Below are 18,440 nucleotides of genomic sequence, written 5' to 3'. Positions count from 1 at the left end.
CTATCTCCTCTCCCTCTCTCTACTCCTCCCTCTCTCTCTATCTCCTCTCCCTCTCTCTATCTTCTTTCTATCTCTATCTCCTCTCCCTCTCTATCTCCTCTCCCTCTCTATCTCCTCCCCCTCTCTATCTCCTCCCCCTCTCTCTATCTCCTCCCTCTCTCTATCTCCTCTCTCTCTCTCTCTCTATCTCCTCCCTCTCTCTCTCTCTCTGTCTCCTCCCTCTCTCTATCTCCCTCTCTCTCTCTATCTCCTCCCCCTCTCTCTCTATCTCCTCTCCCTCTCTCTATCTCCTCCCTCTCTCTCTATCTCCTCTCCCTCTCTCTATCTCCTCCCTCTCTCTCTATCTCCTCCCTCTCTCTCTATCTCCTCCCTCTCTATCTCCTCTCCCTCTCTCTATCTCCTCTCTCTCTATCTCCTCCCTCTCTCTCTCTATCTCCTCTCTCTCTCTCATCTACCAGTCCCTTCTCCCTCTCTCTATCTCCTCTCCCTCTCTCTATCTCCTCTCCCTCTCTCTATCTCCTCTCTCTCTCTCTCTATCTCCTCTCTCTCTCTCTCTCTCTCTCTATCTCCTCTCTCTCTCTCTATCTCCCTTCTCTCTCTCTCTATCTCCCTTCTCTCTCTCTCTATCTCCCTTCTCTCTCTCTCTATCTCCCTTCTCTCTCTCTCTATCTCCCTTCTCTCTCTCTCTATCTCCCTTCTCTCTCTCTCTATCTCCCTTCTCTCTCTCTATCCTTTCTATCTCTATCTCCTCTCTATCTCCTCCCTCTCTATCTCCTCTCTATCTCCTCCCTCTCTATTTCCTCCCTCTCCCTCTCCCTCTCTCTCCCTCTCCCTCTCTCTCTCTCTATCTCCCCTCTCTCTCTCTCTATCTCCCCTCTCTCTCTCTCTATCTCACCTCTCTCTCTCTCTATCTCCCCTCTCTCTCTCTCTATCTCCCCTCTCTCTCTCTCTATCTCCCCTCTCTCTCTCTCTATCTCCCCTCTCTCTCTCTCTATCTCCCCTCTCTCTCTCTCTATCTCCCCTCTCTCTCTCTCTATCTCCCCTCTCTCTCTCTCTATCTCCCCTCTCTCCTCTCTATCTCCCCTCTCTCTCTCTCTATCTCCCCTCTCTCTCTCTCTATCTCCCTCTCTCTCTCTCTATCTCCCCTCTCTCTCTCTCTATCTCCCCTCTCTCTCTCTCTATCTCCCCTCTCTCTCTCTCTATCTCCCCTCTCTCTCTCTCTATCTCCCCTCTCTCTCTCTATCTCCCCTCTCTCTCTCTCTATCTCCTCTCTCTCTCTCTCTCTCCTCTCTCTCTCTATCTCCCCTCTCTCTCTATCTCCCCTCTCTCTCTATCTCCCCTCTCTCTCTCTCTATCTCCCCTCTCTCTCTCTCTATCTCCCCTCTCTCTCTCTCTATCTCCCCTCTCTCTCTCTCTATCTCCCCTCTCTCTCTCTATCTCCCCTCTCTCTCTCTCTATCTCCCCTCTCTCTCTCTCTATCTCCCCTCTCTCTCTCTATCTTCCCTCTCTCTCTCTCTATCTCCCCTCTCTCTCTCTCTATCTCCCCTCTCTCTCTCTATCTCCCCTCTCTCTCTCTCTATCTCCCCTCTCTCTCTCTCTATCTCCCCTCTCTCTCTCTCTATCTCCCCTCTCTCTCTCTCTATCTCCCCTCTCTCTCTCCCCTCTCTCTCTCTCTATCTCCCCTCTCTCTCTCTCTATCTCCCCTCTCTCTCTCTCTATCTCCCCTCTCTCTCTCTCTATCTCCCCTCTCTCTCTCTCTATCTCCCCTCTCTCTCTCTCTATCTCCCCTCTCTCTCTCTCTATCTCCCCTCTCTCTCTCTCTATCTCCCCTCTCTCTCTCTCTATCTCCCCTCTCTCTCTCTATCTCCCCTCTCTCTCTCTATCTCCCCTCTCTCTCTCTATCTTCCCTCTCTCTCTCTCTATCTCCCCACTCTCTCTCTCTATCTCCCCTCTCTCTCTCTATCTCCCCTCTCTCTCTCTATCTTCCCTCTCTCTCTCTCTATCTCCCCTCTCTCTCTCTCTATCTCCCCTCTCTCTCTATCTCCCCTCTCTCTCTCTCTATCTCCCCTCTCTCTCTCTCTATCTCACCTCTCTCTCTCTATCTCCTCCCTCTCTCTCTATCTCCTCCCTCTCTCTCTCTATCTCCTCCCTCTCTCTCTCTATCTCCTCCCTCTCTCTATCTCCTCCCTCTCTCTCTCTCTCTATCTCCTCTTTCTCTCTCTCTCTATCTCCTCTTTCTCTCTCTCTCTATCTCTCTCTCTCTCTCTCTCTCTTCCCCAGTCTCTCTCTCTCTATCTTCCCGCTCTCTCTCTATCTTCCCGCTCTCTCTCTATCTTCCCGCTCTCTCTCTATCTTCCCGCTCTCTCTCTATCTTCCCTCCCTCTCTCTCTCTATCTCCCCTTCTCTATCTCCCCTCTCTCTCTCCTCTATCTCCCCTCTCTCTCTATCTCTATCTCCCCCTCTCTCTCTCTCTCCCCCTCTCTCACTCTCTATCTCCCCTCTCTCTCATCTCCCCTCTCTCTCTATCTCCCCTTCTCTCTATCTCCCCGTCTCTCTCTATCTCCCCCTCTCTCTCTATCTCCCCTCCTCTCCCTCTCTATCTCCTCTCTCTCTATCTCTATCTCCTCTCTCTCTCTATCTCTCTTTCTCTATCCTCTCTCTCTCTCTCTCTATCTCCTCTCTCTCTCTATCTCCCTTCTCTCTCTATCTCCCCTCTCTCTCTCTATCTTCTTTCTATCTCTATCTCTATCTCCTCTCTCTCTCTATCTCCTCTTTCTCTCTCTCCCTCTCTCTCCCTCTCTATCTCCCCTCTCTCTCCCTCTCTATCTCCCCTCTCTCTCCCTCTCTATCTCCCCTCTCTCTCCCTCTCTATCTCCCCTCTCTCTCCCTCTCTCTCTCCCTCTCTATCTCCCCTCTCTCTCTCTCTATCTCCCCTCTCTCTCTCTCTATCTCCCCTCTCTCTCTATCTCCCCTCTCTCTCTCTCTATCTCCCCTCTCTCTCTATCTCCCCCCTCTCTCTCTCTATCTCCCCTCTCTCTCTCTCTCTATCTCCCCTCTCTCTCTCTCTATCTCCCCTCTCTCTCTCTATCTCCCCTCTCTCTCTATCTCCCCTCTCTCTCTCTCTATCTCCCCTCTCTCTCTCTCTATCTCCCCTCTCTCTCTCTCTATCTTCTTTCTATCTCTATCTCTATCCCCTCTCTCTCTCTATCTTCTTTCTATCTCTATCTCTATCTCCCCTCTCTCTCCCTCTCTATCTCCCCTCTCTCTCCCTCTCTCTCTCCCTCTCTATCTCCCCTCTCTCTCCCTCTCTATCTCCCCTCTCTCTCCCTCTCTATCTCCCCTCTCTCTCCCTCTCTATCTCCCCTCTCTATCTCCCCTCTCTCTCCCTCTCTATCTCCCCTCTCTCTCCCTCTCTATCTCCCCTCTCTCTCCCTCTCTATCTCCCCTCTCTCTCCCTCTCTATCTCCCCTCTCTCTCCCTCTCTATCTCCCCTCTCTCTCCCTCTCTATCTCCCCTCTCTCTCCCTCTCTATCTCCCCTCTCTCTCCCTCTCTATCTCCCCTCTCTCTCCCTCTCTATCTCCCCTCTCTCTCCCTCTCTATCTCCCCTCTCTCTCCCTCTCTATCTCCCCTCTCTATCTCCCCTCTCTCTCCCTCTCTATCTCCCCTCTCTCTCCCTCTCTATCTCCCCTCTCTCTCCCTCTCTATCTCCCCTCTCTCTCTCTATCTCCCCTCTCTCTCCCTCTCTATCTCCCCTCTCTCTCTCTATCTCCCCTCTCTCTCTCTCTATCTCCCCTCTCCCTCTCTATCTCCCCTCTCTCTATCCTATCTCCTCTCCTTCTATCTCCTCTCTATCTCCCTTCTCTCTCTCTATCTCCCTTCTCTCTCTCTATCTCCCTTCTCTCTCTCTATCTCCCTTCTCTCTCTCTATCTCCCTTCTCTCTCTCTATCTCCCCCTATGTCCTCTCTCTTTCTCTCTCTCTCTCACAGACCTGCTGAGCATTTCCAGCATTTTCTGTTTTTGTTTCAGATTCTCAGCATCCTCAGTATTTTGCTTTTATAAGGCCAAAGTGGTCTGAGGTTTGGGCAAACTGGTTGGCAAGCAGATGTGGCCCTCTGAGTGTGGTCGATTTGAACACAGTTATCAGCCTACAAGTGTTCACTGAGTAGCGTTTTTTTTTATTTTTGTGTGAACCTTGACCCTTTGTAGATTGAAGAGGTCTGTCCTGAACTGAATGTGTAGTCCTATGTTGAGATCTTTGAAAGCACAAAACGCAGCATTGCTTGATGCCATTGGTGAGAGGAAAGGTATCTAGTGAGGTACCATTCTGCATCACACTAGCCACCATGCTGTCATGAAAGGGGGGGAGAGAGGGGGGAGATAGAGAGAGAGAGAGGAGATGGACAGAGGAGATAGACAGAGAGAGAGAGGAGATAGAGAGAGAGAGTGGAGAGAGAGAGAGAGAGAGAGGAGATAGAGAGATAGAGAGAGAGCGGAGATAGAGAGAGAGCGGAGATAGAGAGAGAGCGGAGATAGAGAGAGAGCGGAGATAGAGAGAGAGCGGAGATAGAGAGAGAGCGGAGATAGAGAGAGAGCGGAGATAGAGAGAGAGCGGAGATAGAGAGAGAGCGGAGATAGAGAGAGAGCGGAGATAGAGAGAGAGCGGAGATAGAGAGAGAGCGGAGATAGAGAGAGAGCGGAGATAGAGAGAGAGCGGAGATAGAGAGAGAGCGGAGATAGAGAGAGAGCGGAGATAGAGAGAGAGCGGAGATAGAGAGAGAGCGGAGATAGAGAGAGAGCGGAGATAGAGAGAGAGCGGAGATAGAGAGAGAGCGGAGATAGAGAGAGAGCGGAGATAGAGAGAGAGCGGAGATAGAGAGAGAGAGCGGAGATAGAGAGAGAGAGAGAGGAGATAGAGAGAGAGAGGAGATAGAGAGAGAGAGAGGAGATAGAGAGAGAGAGAGGAGATAGAGAGAGAGAGAGGAGATAGAGAGAGAGAGAGGAGATAGAGAGAGAGAGAGGAGATAGAGAGAGAGAGAGAGGAGAGAGTAGATAGAGAGAGAGAGAGAGGAGAGAGGAGATAGAGAGAGAGAGAGGGGGGAGATAGAGACAGAGGAGATAGATAGAGAGGGAGGAGAGAGAGAGATAGAGATAGAGAGAGAGAGAGGAGATAGACAGAGAGAAGAGATAGAGAGGGAGAGGAGACAGAGAGAGAGAGAGAGGAGATAGAGAGACAGCGGAGAGAGAGCGGAGATAGAGAGAGAGCGGAGATAGAGAGAGGAGATAGAGGGAGGAGATAGAGAGAGAGGGAGGAGATTGAGAGGGAGGAGATAGAGAGTGAGGGAGGAGAGAGATAGAGAGAGAGAGTGGAGATAGAGAGAGAGTGGAGATAGAGAGAGAGAGTGGAGATAGAGAGAGAGAGAGGAGATAGAGAGGAAATAGAGAGAGGAGATAGAGAGAATGCGGAGTTAGAGAGGAATTAGGGAGAGAGGAGATAGAGAGAGATAGAGAGGAGACAGAGAGAGAGGAGACAGAGAGAGAGGAGACAGAGAGAGAGGAGACAGAGAGAGAGGAGACAGAGAGAGAGGAGATAGAGAGAGAGGAGATAGAGAGAGAGGAGATAGATAGAGAGAGAGAGAGTGGAGATAGAGAGAGGAGATAGAGAGAGAGAGGAGACAGAGAGAGAGAGGAGACAGAGAGAGAGGAGACAGAGAGAGAGGAGATAGAGAGAGAGGAGATAGAGAGAGAGGAGATAGAGAGAGAGGAGATAGAGAGAGAGGAGATAGATAGAGAGAGAGAGAGTGGAGATAGAGAGAGGAGTTAGAGAGAGAGGAGATAGAGAGGGAGAGGAGATAGAGAGAGGAGATAGAGAGAGAGAGAGAGGAGATAGAGAGAGAGAGAGAGGAGATAGAGAGAGAGGAGTTAGAGAGAGAGGAGATAGAGAGAGAGAGGAGATAGAGAGAGAGAGGAGATAGAGAGAGAGAGGAGATAGAGAGAGGAGATAGAGAGAGAGAGAGAGGAGATAGAGAGAGAGAGAGAGGAGATAGAGAGAGAGAGAGAGGAGATAGAGAGAGAGGAGAGAGAGAGAGCGATAGAGGAGATAGAGAGAGAGGAGATAGAGAGAGAGAGAGAGGAGATAGAGAGAGAGAGAGAGGAGATAGAGAGAGAGGAGAGAGAGAGAGAGATAGAGGAGATAGAGAGAGAGGTAGAGAGAGAGATAGAGAGAGAGATAGAGAGAGAGATAGAGAGGAGATAGAGAGGAGATAGAGAGGAGATAGAGAGGAGATAGAGAGGAGATAGAGAGAGAGGAGAGAGAGAGATAGAGATAGAGAGAGAGAGAGGAAATAGAGAGAAGAGATAGAGAGGGAGAGGAGATAGAGAGAGAGAGAGAGAGGAGATAGAGAGACAGCGGAGAGAGAGCGGAGATAGAGAGAGAGCGGAGATAGAGAGAGAGCGGAGATAGAGAGAGAGCGGAGATAGAGAGAGAGCGGAGATAGAGAGAGAGCGGAGATAGAGAGAGAGCGGAGATAGAGAGAGAGCGGAGATAGAGAGAGAGCGGAGATAGAGAGAGAGCGGAGATAGAGAGAGAGCGGAGATAGAGAGAGAGCGGAGATAGAGAGAGAGCGGAGATAGAGAGAGCGGAGATAGAGAGAGCGGAGATAGAGAGAGCGGAGATAGAGAGAGAGCGGAGATAGAGAGAGAGCGGAGATAGAGAGAGAGAGAGAGAGGAGATAGAGAGATAGAGGGAGAGAGAGATAGAGAGTGAGGAGATAGAGAGTGAGGAGATAGAGAGTGAGGAGATAGAGAGTGAGGAGATAGAGAGTGAGGAGATAGAGAGTGAGGAGATAGAGAGTGAGGAGATAGAGAGTGAGGAGATAGAGAGTGAGGAGATAGAGAGTGAGGGAGGAGAGAGAGAGATATAGAGAGAGAGTGGAGATAGAGAGATAGAGGGAGAGAGAGATAGAGAGTGAGGAGATAGAGAGTGAGGAGATAGAGAGTGAGGAGATAGAGAGTGAGGAGATAGAGAGTGAGGAGATAGAGAGTGAGGAGATAGAGAGTGAGGGAGGAGAGAGAGAGATATAGAGAGAGAGTGGAGATAGAGAGAGAGAGGAGATAGAGAGAGAGAGGAGATAGAGAGAGAGAGGAGATAGAGAGAGAGGAGATAGAGAGAGAGGAGATAGAGAGAGAGAGATAGAGAGAGAGAGATAGAGAGAGAGAGATAGAGAGAGAGAGATAGAGATAGAGATAGAGATAGAGAGAGAGAGAGAAGATAGACAGAGAGAAGAGATAGGGAGAGCAGATAGAGAGAGAGAGAGGAGATAGAGAGACAGCGGAGATAGAGAGAGATAGAGAGAGAGCGGAGATAGAGAGAGAGCGGAGATAGAGAGAGAGAGAGGAGATAGAGAGATAGAGGGAGAGAGTGATAGAGAGGGGGGAGTTAGAGAGTGAGGAGATAGAGAGTGAGGAGATAGAGAGTGAGGAGATAGAGAGTGAGGAGATAGAGAGTGAGGAGATAGAGAGTGAGGAGATAGAGAGTGAGGAGATAGAGAGTGAGGAGATAGAGAGTGAGGGAGGAGAGAGAGAGATATAGAGAGAGAGAGTGGAGATAGAGAGAGAGAGAGACGAGATAGAGAGAGAGAGAGACGAGATAGAGAGAGAGAGAGAGATAGAGAGAGAGAGAGAGATAGAGAGGAGATAGAGAGGAGATAGAGAGAGATAGATGGGGAGGGAGAGAGAGAGAGATGGGAGAGAGAGAGATGGGAGGGAGAGGGAGAGAGATGGGAGGGAGAGGGAGAGAGATAGGAGGGAGAGAGAGATATAGGAGGGTGAGAGGATATAGGAGGGTGAGAGAGAGAGATAGGAGGGAGAGAGAGAGAGATGGGGGGAGAGAGATCGGAGGGAGGGAGAGAGAGATATAGGAGGGAGAGAGTGAGAGAGATAGCAGAGAGACAGGGGCTCGAAATGTTAACTGTGTTTCTCTCTCCACTGCTGCTGCCAGACCTGCTAAGCTTTTCCAGCATTTTCTATTTTTATTTGTTCTTACATTAAGTGAGAAAGTGATAGAGATTTTATACTAATCTGCTCTTGGCCACAGAATCCAAGGCCCCATAGTCACAATCAACAATACAACTCCCAACTCAATTCAGAAATTCTGCTATCTTGGGTGTATCCTCTCCACCAATGTCACTTTGGATGGTGAAATCATCCATTGCCTGGCAAAAGCAAGCTCAACACTTGGCAGGCTCATCCATAGGCTTTGGAGGGAGCATGGAGTTTGCCTCAAGCAAAGATTAAAGTCGACCAGGCAGTGGTTCTCACATCACTTCTCTATGACTGTGCGACAGGAACAATCTATTGGCATCACATAAATGCACTCTACCACGCTGTTTGCTATCTATCTTCAACATCAAGGGACCAGGCAAAAATCCCCAACACCAAAGTTCTTGTAAGGTGTCACATAGCTGGTAGAGAATATGCTCATCATGCTCAACTTCCCTGGGTCAGCCGGATGGATCGCTTTGGGATTCCCGCATTTCAGGAGGTATTCTACAGCCAGCCAAGCATGGAACCCACACCACAGAATGCCCAACTGAAACACAAAGACATTCTGAAAGCCCATGTCAGAGCCCCTGAAGTTAGACCTCACTATATGGGGAAAAAAAAACAGCCCTGCAGAGATCCAAATGGAGGAGCCTCTGTGACCAAACAACCTCAACATCAGAGGAGAACACAGAGCCAGATCTCTATAGGACAAGCAAGCTCACCACAAAACCAGTGTCTGCACCCATCCTTACAACAGTGACTTCATGTAATATTTGCAATCGGATTTGCAAATCAAGAATTGATCTAACATCACATATAAGACGACACCAACCTAGATGGTGAACAATTGATCTCCTTACAAAACAACTCAACCCTTGAAGCAACAGGAGTATCCAGCAATCTGGACATCGCAATACAGCAACATTTCTTATTTCAAGCAGTAACAGAAAAGGGAAATTTATTTTTAAAAATGCATAGTCATAACTTACCAACAATTATTAATGGGACTGTTATGTGGTTTCGTTTATTTAGCTTTCAACACCTCGCTTAACTACTTGTGGGTCAGTATTCTGGAAAATGAAATCAATTGGGCTGAAGGGCCTCCTTCATCTGAACTCATCTGGTAACAATGTTAACACAGTAAATTTATCAAGCCTCATTATTCACCATTTATACTTACGTTGATGAAGCCAATGGACCTTTCTTCTCCCCATTCAAATTTAAATATTTGCCATATGAACATATGGACCACATTAAATGCATAAATGGGCCATGATTTAACCTCTATTACATGCGATTTAATTCTACCCAAACAAATAGGATCACATGTACCTTTGGGGTGGATTTCAGCATCCTGGTCAACATGACACTTCATAAAGTATTTCATTGGCTGTAAAGTGCTTTAGAACATCTGGTGGACATGAAAGATGCTATATAAATGCAAGTCTTTTTTCATTCCAACAAAAGTTTGAGCAGTCTCCATCATGGTTTTAATGGGTACAGTTTATAACTGCTCATAATTTGGCACTAATCGAGCAGTCACTTCTGAAACAAATCTGGCACTAATCAAGCAGTCACTTCTAAAAACAGACCCCAAATTTGTCTTCTAAAGTAGAAACATAAATATCATCTTCCTTAAAATGAGTATTAAGACCATCTTAAAGTACACTCTGAGAAATGCAAAGGGAATTTTAATCTGTCTCTAGCCCATGCTCTACCATATCTGCAAGGTTAGGATGCTGATGGGTACAAATATTCTCAGTGCTACAGCACTGCCATAACTCTCAAAGAACATCACGTCACAGAGAAAATCCCTCAAATAAATTTCTCACGATAACATCATTTGAATAAAAGCAAAAACGAACCATTGAGTGGTTAATTGTATGGAGACCTCAAAAACCATTAACTCTTCAGAAGCTCCTGATGACCTTTGCTAGTATGGATGGTTAGCAAACATGAAGGCCTCTTGGGAAGGAATGATTTAGAAATAGCACTGAAAATTGGAAAATAGTGATCTGAACTGCGAAAAGCTACATGTTAGTTGTGCTTAGGGATATTCATCTGATTGACCACATAGCCTCTTAGCCTTGAGAGCATAGGGACTGGGGTAGGCCTCAATTACATTTACCCAACTTTGTTCAATGTCCCTTGATGCTCTTACCTAACAAAAATCTATTAATCTTAGCGTCAGTCTAGTTGTAATAAAGATTTTCTCCCTTTTTTCTGGATTTCCCCAGCAGGGGAAACAGTTTCTCCGCAGTTACTATATTGTCTATCATTTTAAACACTTTGATTAGATTACCCTTCAACTTTCTAAACCCAAGGAAATAGAAAGCAAGTTTACGCAACCTGCCCTCAATTTACCCCTTGAAACTCTGGTGCCATTCTGATTAATCTGTGCTGTACGCCCTCCAAGACCAATACCGGTATCATGGGTTGTGATGCTGTAAACTGGAAAAAGCAATCCAGATAAAATCTGACCAGCACTGTATACAACTGAAGCATAACTTCCTTACTTTGTAATACAATCCCATTGAGATAAAGGCTAAAATTCTATTAGCCTTTTTGATTTATTTTTGTACTTGTGCATTAGTTTTTAGGCAGTCACAAACTCTTTTCAGTGTATCACAGAATTATCTCACATCCTTGTACATGGCATCACAAGAGACTGGAACGTTAAAAATTCAACTTTGTCACTCAAGTGAAATGACCAATTCAAAGTTGAATGTGCAGTTTTCTCACTGGAAATCCATCTTTTGCTATCAGAAATAAATAATTGGGAATTGATTGCAACTAATTTGGATCCTTTTTGAAGAAGAGATAGGAAGGTGGTGATGCAGAAACATCAAAAGTATGAAATAAAAATAAATTTAAAAATCATACAGAGTAGAATTTTTAAAATTATTTAAAGCTATTTTGTTTCTTGTACTTTTTACAAATGTACAAACTTACATAGATGGCTCCAGATCTCAGTAGGATTATATTTGTTTAAAAAAGTTAAAAGGCTAAAATTGTTACTAAAAAAATAATATCCAACCAAAGGAATATAAAACTTCTTGGAACCTAGAGCCTTCCAAAGAGTTCAGTCACTTCCCAGACATTATTGGGAGTTATCAATAGCACATCAGTGAAGATGAATTTCATTATAACACGCAAGACAGGATTCTAAAGAAATCTCTGCTCTCACAAAATACATGACTGATCATTTTAAAGCACAATACGCAGTTCTGAAATATCCATCTAAGAATACAGCAATTTCATTACAATAATAACTAGTCCACTCTTACCTGTCCTTATCCTGAAAATCTTGCTTGCTACACTTATCTTGCTGCCATTGATCCCAGTTATGTGCCTACTCATTTGCAAATATTGGCTAGCCCTCCCGAACCAAGGTTTCCATCTGTTTTGCCCAACTGCTCCTGATCTACTCTCTCCTCGCTTCATCTTCTCCAGCAATAACTGATCTCACTTCAGTCTTGTATTGCACTATGTCCCCAACCAGAACCCTTTCCCCATTTGATACTACTCTTAACTTACCTTCTCTCCAGCCTCCAAGCCAGCTAAGTGTCTCCTGAACAAACCCATAGCCTCACTGTGCTCCTCTCTTGCATGCCTATTGCAACAGCCCCAATTGTTTTAACCCTCAGTTTCCAACAATCATTAACTCTTCGCACTCTCAGAGCTTAACCTCCCTACACTTCTTTCCTACTCCTCTCGCTTGTCAGCCCTACCAGTGGCATAACAATCACTGCTGTTCTGCTTCAGATTCTGGAACATTTGTTCTCTCATCAAAGCTTTCACGACTCATGACCTTCTTATTGATAAACTCAAATTCCTTGCCCATTTCCTATCTTACGCCAAATCCATTCTTCCTTTAACCCTGTGTTCGCTGAACCACCTGCTCAGCAGGTGTTCAATACCTCCATACATCTGTAATCTTCTTCACCAGGCTCTACAACTCACCAGGAATTCTGCATTCCCCCAATTCTAGCCCTGTGTAAATCCCCAACTTCACTTGCCTGACCATATGCAGCCATGCCTTCAGCTGCCTAGGCCACAAACTCTGGAATTCCCTCCCCAAACTTCAACACCTCGCTACCTCCTTTGAGACAATTTTTAAAACCTACCTCTCCAACTGTTTTGGTCATCTGTCCAAATATCTTCTTATATGGCTTGAAGTCAGATTTTGCCCGATAATGCTTCTGTGAAGTGTCATGGGGTGTTTTAGCATGTTAACTGCTTCATTTATATGCACGCTATTATTGATATTGTTAATGGCTCCCCAGGCTAAGCAACATCCCTTCTTTTTTCAAAGTGGCTGTCTTCAACCTCTCATCGTAACCCTACACTTGACTCATTCATCCTCGCCCTAGCCTTCTTTTCCTCTCCAAAGTGTCCTGAATCATCACCTCCTGGATCCATGTCCATCTCTTTCAAAACATCTGTGTTTAATGCATTCAGAAAGAGAAAAGAATAACTGGCATTTATATAGCATCATTTATTTCAGAATGTGCTAAACTGTTTTGCAACCAATAAAATACGTTTGAAGCGCAGTCACCTTTGGTGTAGGAAAAGCAGAAGCCAACTTGGTTTCACATACAGTACTGTGAGAATTACCAGATAATCTGTCATGGGGTATTGGTTAAGGAATATGTAATGGCCAGGACAGTGTAGAAAATTTCTCTGTTCTTTTTCAAAATAGTGCCATCTTTTAATTTGAATAACTGGCCAAAGGTACAAAACATTTTTTTTCTTGTGCTCCTCAACCTTCCCATGACGCTTAAACATTCCATCACCTCTTTGTTCATTTTCCAGCTCCATGGGACTATGCTTAGTGGTTCTATTTGCATTTGTCCCAACACAGCCATTGTATGGCCCAGACAGTTTTCATTCCCCCTTTACTACCGTCAACTCCAGGCTCCCCAAGGGTATACCCATGGCTTATCTTCATCATCCGTATGCTAAATTTGAGTGACATCATCCACAGGGTCAGCTTCCATTCGATCTAAAACGAAAATTCCATGTAAGCTGACCCTGTGGATGATGTCATTCAAATATAGCATATAGATGATGAAGATAAGCCATGGGCCATAAAATGGCTGTGTTGGGACAAATGCAAATGGAACCATCAAGCATAAGGGCTGTGCTGTCAGACTGTCTTGTCTGACATTAAGTCAAAATTTCCTTCAACTGAACATCAAGAAGATCACAGACATCATTTTTGGTCATGGAGACAGTTCATTTTCTAACCTCTCCATCACCTCCTAGCCACTTGCTTAGGCTGAATATGGCAATGAAAAATATTGGTAAACTGTTCAAACCATGGCTGAGCATCAAACTCCACATCCTATTCTACACTGTAACCATTTACTCCCACCTCTAAACTCTCTTACCCTTTCTGAAACCCTTGTCCACCATCTATCACTTCTGGGCTCAACTTCATCATATTCATCTTGTCAATCGACCTCCCATCATTCAATCTCAATAACCTTCAACCTGACCAAGCACAATTGGGCATAACCAGTTCTAGTCTGCACACCACTGAACTATGCATTGCATGTAAATTTTGCATCAATTTAACATCCTCTTGGTCTGCCCTGTTTTGCCTACATCCTTCACACTCTCATGTTTCCTTCCACACCCCCTTCACTCTCATATTCCCTTCCACATCTCCTTCACTCTCATGTTCCATTCCACATCTCCTTCACTCTCATGTTCCCTTCCACATCTCCTTCACTCTCATGTTCCCTTCCACAAATCAGTCCTCTGGCCTTGGTATTTTTGTATCCACCAACCCTTTCCTTCATCCCACCATTGCTAATAGCATACAGCTGCTCAGCCATATTTTCCAAAATTCCCTCCCTAAATCCTACAGTCTCTCCATTTCTCCATTTCCATCTTTAAGATACTTCTTTAGCAGCCTCTCCCATCATTTTAACATTCATTTCTTTTGTTTTCTATTTTGGAATGGTTTTCTACACTTAAGGCGCTACAGTTTGTTTTTGTACAAAGTGTTTTGCCTCCACTCAAAAACATCTGCATTATAGAGTCCTATCTTCCTGGAGTTGTTGTCCTTTAGAAAAGCACCTAACCAATATTTAGCAAAAGCAGATGTACTCTCCTGCTAAGTGGAATTCATAAGAGTGCATCTGTTAGATGCCAAGTTCTGCAAAGTTATATGCTTGTGAGCAGAAAAGATATTTTAAAAATAGACTTTTTCATCATCCCTACCTCCAGTCCAGTTATGAGAAGGAAAGATGAGAGGAGACATGAGTGAAATCGGAATGCACTGGTTGGGCTGAATGGCCTTTTTCTGTGCTGTATATCCTATGTAATCCTGAATGGCAATCTAATCACTATGTCCCCTTCAGCAATGAGAAGAACAAAAATCTCCAAACGAAACTCCCCATCTTGATGTTTCGAGTCAGATTCTATGCTATCTAATATCTGGGCAATAAAAACTGACTGCCAAAGTGAGACCATACTACCAGTACTTCCCTTCTTCATCAAAAGCACTTAATGCAGCTGGATACTCCATCTCTCATGTTTCCTCCAAAGTACTGTTCCAGAAATTTTCAGGTTACATTTAAACTTCAGCAAAATAGTACAGTTGTTAATGGTGAATATAAAATGAATCATAATTTTAAATGTTGTCACTAAGCTAGTTTCAATTTTCTGGCTCCACTTGAGCTAATAAAATAAATAACATTTGTTGGCTTGAAATAAATCATAGCACCTGAATCTAGAATATCTTACATTTTGCAGAACAAAGGAAAAGCATACAAAACTGGGGATGAAGTAATCTCTGCATTATCATCTCCAGCCATCCTTCTCTGCCAATCTCGTTAAAATACCACATGAAAGATACATCTATGGATTTAATTTTATACACTTCCACACTCAACAGATGAAAAATGTATGCACATATGCTAGGACTTTCGATAGTCACTTCTAAAAAAACTTTTTTAAAAACTTGCATTGTTGCACACTGGATTGTTTCCAACATCATTATTAGCAACAATAGTAGATTCATATGTTGAACTGAGAGCCTTATAATGGTTTCTCAGTACAGCTGCCAACTTCTGCCCTTTACCATAGGTGGCACTTTTCCAATAAATTAAACTGGACTGGCTTAGTAGATATAAAGCATATGGACTTGTAATGTCCTGATTGAGGAAACTACACTGAGAAACAGAGTTACATAAAATCTAAGAACAATAACTTACATTTATATTGTGTCTTTAATGTAGAAAAACGTCCCAAGGTGCTTTACAGACATAATTAGCCAAATTAGATGCTGAATCAGAGAATTAGGTATTTGGAAGGGTGATCAAAAGCACAGTCAAGAAGGTGGATTTTAAAAAGCTACAATCAACTCAATATTTAAAAAGGAAAAAAAAACACATACAAAGCTCTGTTCATCAGATTTCCGTTGTATTTTTTTTTAATTGCACTGAAGTCAAACTTTAAAAATAAATGCCCCCTATAATTTTCTTGAGGTGTAAAGCTATCAAGATATATATTCCTTCCCTTTCCCCTTTTTGTCAAGTAGATGTTGGGAGCCAATTTCAAAATGAGAATGACTTAGCAGGCGACTATGCATCATGGCCTAGATTTTGTTTTAAAAACCAAACAACAAAGATTATGCAACCTCAGGTTAACTCAGCAGCCAACAGAAGATGGTTACAATACAGAAACTATAATGGTTTAGGCTAAACTAACAAAGTGATGCCAGTTCCATAACTTAACAGAGACACAGTCTGCGTCACATAAACTGCCTTTACCCAAGGTGCCCCCTTTGTACAATCTCTCACTACAGCCAGTCTTAGCAATGTAGGTACATTGACACAAGTGGAGATCCACATTCAGCGGCTCAGAATTGACAAAAACATGATTCTGTTTTAGAAGTCTCTAACCAAAACATACACTTGGGAGTTACATTATGAAAACTGAATCACTCCTTTCTCATCACGTTAAGAGAAATAGCTCTGCTGAAATACATAATTATCATAGAACTGGAAAATACTCTGTAAACTATATGTAGAACCATTTAATAACAAGCATAACAACCAGCTTGGGTGGAATTCTATCTCCTTTTATACAGCACTTCAGGTAAATAAGTAAATGATGGGTGTAAATTTATATCTCAAACAAGGGACATGTTGTTGCACATGTTGCAGAGTGGCTCCAGTGATGTCACTATAAAGCTTCCCCTCCTCCGCACAGTGCAAAGGGGAAGGCAATGTTGATGACATCATCTCCAAATATTACAACCTTTTCTTGCAGGAAGATGACATAACAACATCGACCTCCTCCGACTCCCACACCGCCCCCCCACCCCCGCCCTTACACCACCAACCCCAGAACCTCCTCCAATAAAGAAGTATCTAACTTTGCAATAGGTCACAGCAAGAAGTAATATTTTCACTCATTTTCTTTGCAATACAGTACTTTTACAATCCAATTGTATTTGTATGGAGGGTGAGGGAAAAAAGACAAACAAAATACAAATGTTCTAGCTAGTTGAATACTCTATAAATGTAGTATTTTTTTTAAACTGTAAATATTTGTTTTGAAGTGCACTGCACACTACTCGAGTTACATATATACCACTGATAAATGCTATTTCTGAATGCCACACTAACATTTACAAACAATCAGGGTTTATATTTTTCTTTTGGGGGGGAAACTAAAATTAACTTATAGTGCTGCAACTGTACTGCAGCTACTATAGGTTATTATTTTGGGCACGGTTTCGGATTAGGTTTCAAGAATACATGGCAAGAGTGTTCTGTTCACCTGCTATCCATGTGGATTTTTACAGAATTTTCGTTTTAGAACGAATGGTGGGCTTTGTTTATTAGATTCTATAACTAATATTTCAAGGGCTTGTTTTCTGAAGAATTTAACCATGTTTACAACAGTTCTAGCTACCGGGACAGTAAGATCATCAGGAAAAATTCCAAACTATCCAGTGACTGTTCAGCCGGTACTAAATTTAACAAATTGTCACATTGTGTACAATCGCGATATAACTTGAGGACTAAAATGTTGTTACTTCTCATCAATACCATTGAGTTTTAAAGGGGGAGAACACAGGATCTTCAGAAATCAGAAATACGGCACATTTATAAATCGCCAGAATAAAGCAGCTCACGGTACTGAGAGCAAAGCAGAAAGAGAAGCTTCGAGACAATTTTTGAGACTGACAGGCGGATCAACATCAGACAATTTTGCCCATATCACAAAACCACTTAGTAACTAAACCGCTTCGAGTCTCCGACAGCAACAAACTGGCTGCGGCACTCGGGAAGGGCAATGTTGCAGAGTCACAGTCCACTTCAACCTCCAATCTTACCTTTTCTGAACTGGCTTTCGCCTCTTACGGCTGGCGTAAATACTGCCGCTGTTCATCCTCAGCAAAGGCGAAGCAAGCTTGTCCCCTCGGTCTTTTTAATCAGTAAACGTTTTGGAAGAGAATTCAGCGGCTGAAAGCGTCCCAATTTACGGCGAGAACACAAGTTAATCCAATAAGGAACAACATGTAAGACGTGCGGACCTCTTGTGCTCAGCTTCGCTCTCCGCACAAACTTCTTCTTCCTTATTAGACAGAACCGGGAGGCGGGGGAGTGGTATTGCACAAGACACTGCGGCCGCTCGATGGAGCAGCAGAGCCAGGCAGCCGATCAGCAGCAGCAGCAGCCGGGGAGGGGTCCCGGGACTAAAAGAAAAGGATGGCAACTTTAGGTCGAGACGCTACAGCAACACTCGCCGCCCTTGGTGTCCGCCTCGGTGCCTTCAGTTGCTGCAAATATATTCAACTGCTTTAAACGGGTAGACGGCATTCGGCTCCGCCCCGAACTATAGTGGATCCCCCCCCGGGCCTCTGTGGGTGCGGCGCTGCCCCCCCCCCCCCCGGCCTCTGTGGGTGCGGCGCTGCCCCCCCCCCCCCCCCCCCGGGGTCTGGGCTCTGTGGTGGTGGTGGTGGTGCTGCCCCCCCCGACCCCCACCCCGCTGCCGCTGCCGCTGCCGAGCGCCGCTCTATCCGCAGGGAGTGAAGACTGTGGACGCCCGGCCTGGCTCGGATCAGTCAGGCCCAACGTGGCCTGGTCCACAGCGTCAGCAGCTTCACGGCTCTTCCTGTCGGCCCTGCCGCTTCTCTTGGCCCACAGCCGGCTCTCAATTTCGGGGACTCCAGGCTTCCTCCTAATGTGAGAGCGGCCGCCTCCTGCGCCCCTTGTATCTGTGAGCACCAAGAGCCCGGGAAGACTGCATAAATATTAAATACTGATTGTCAAACAGAGAGATGACCGCAAAAATCACATTGAATTTACAGGATTTCAGAAGCTGTAATAATGTTATACAGATAGATGGAACCAATGCTTTATAGTTTAACCG

The 18,440-nt window shown here is 44.8% G+C and overlaps 1 protein-coding gene across 1 annotated transcript in view; it reads right to left on the bottom strand.

The window, feature by feature from the left end:
* LOC121276040 (aryl hydrocarbon receptor-like) overlaps positions 1-17,879 on the bottom strand; it is a 229,658-nt gene extending 211,779 nt beyond the window's left edge. Inside the window, exon 1 of the mRNA XM_041183986.1 lies at positions 17,401-17,879. Coding sequence (XP_041039920.1) covers positions 17,401-17,456 — 56 coding nt within the window. The 5' untranslated portion in view covers positions 17,457-17,879. The remainder of the gene's footprint in view (positions 1-17,400) is intronic.
* Positions 17,880-18,440: the final 561 nt, after the last annotated feature.

This window comes from Carcharodon carcharias, chromosome 3, assembly GCF_017639515.1.
Source record: "Carcharodon carcharias isolate sCarCar2 chromosome 3, sCarCar2.pri, whole genome shotgun sequence".
NCBI lineage: Eukaryota > Metazoa > Chordata > Chondrichthyes > Lamniformes > Lamnidae > Carcharodon > Carcharodon carcharias.
Note: the sequence above shows the minus strand (reverse complement) of the source record. Positions and strands in the feature narration are given on the sequence as shown.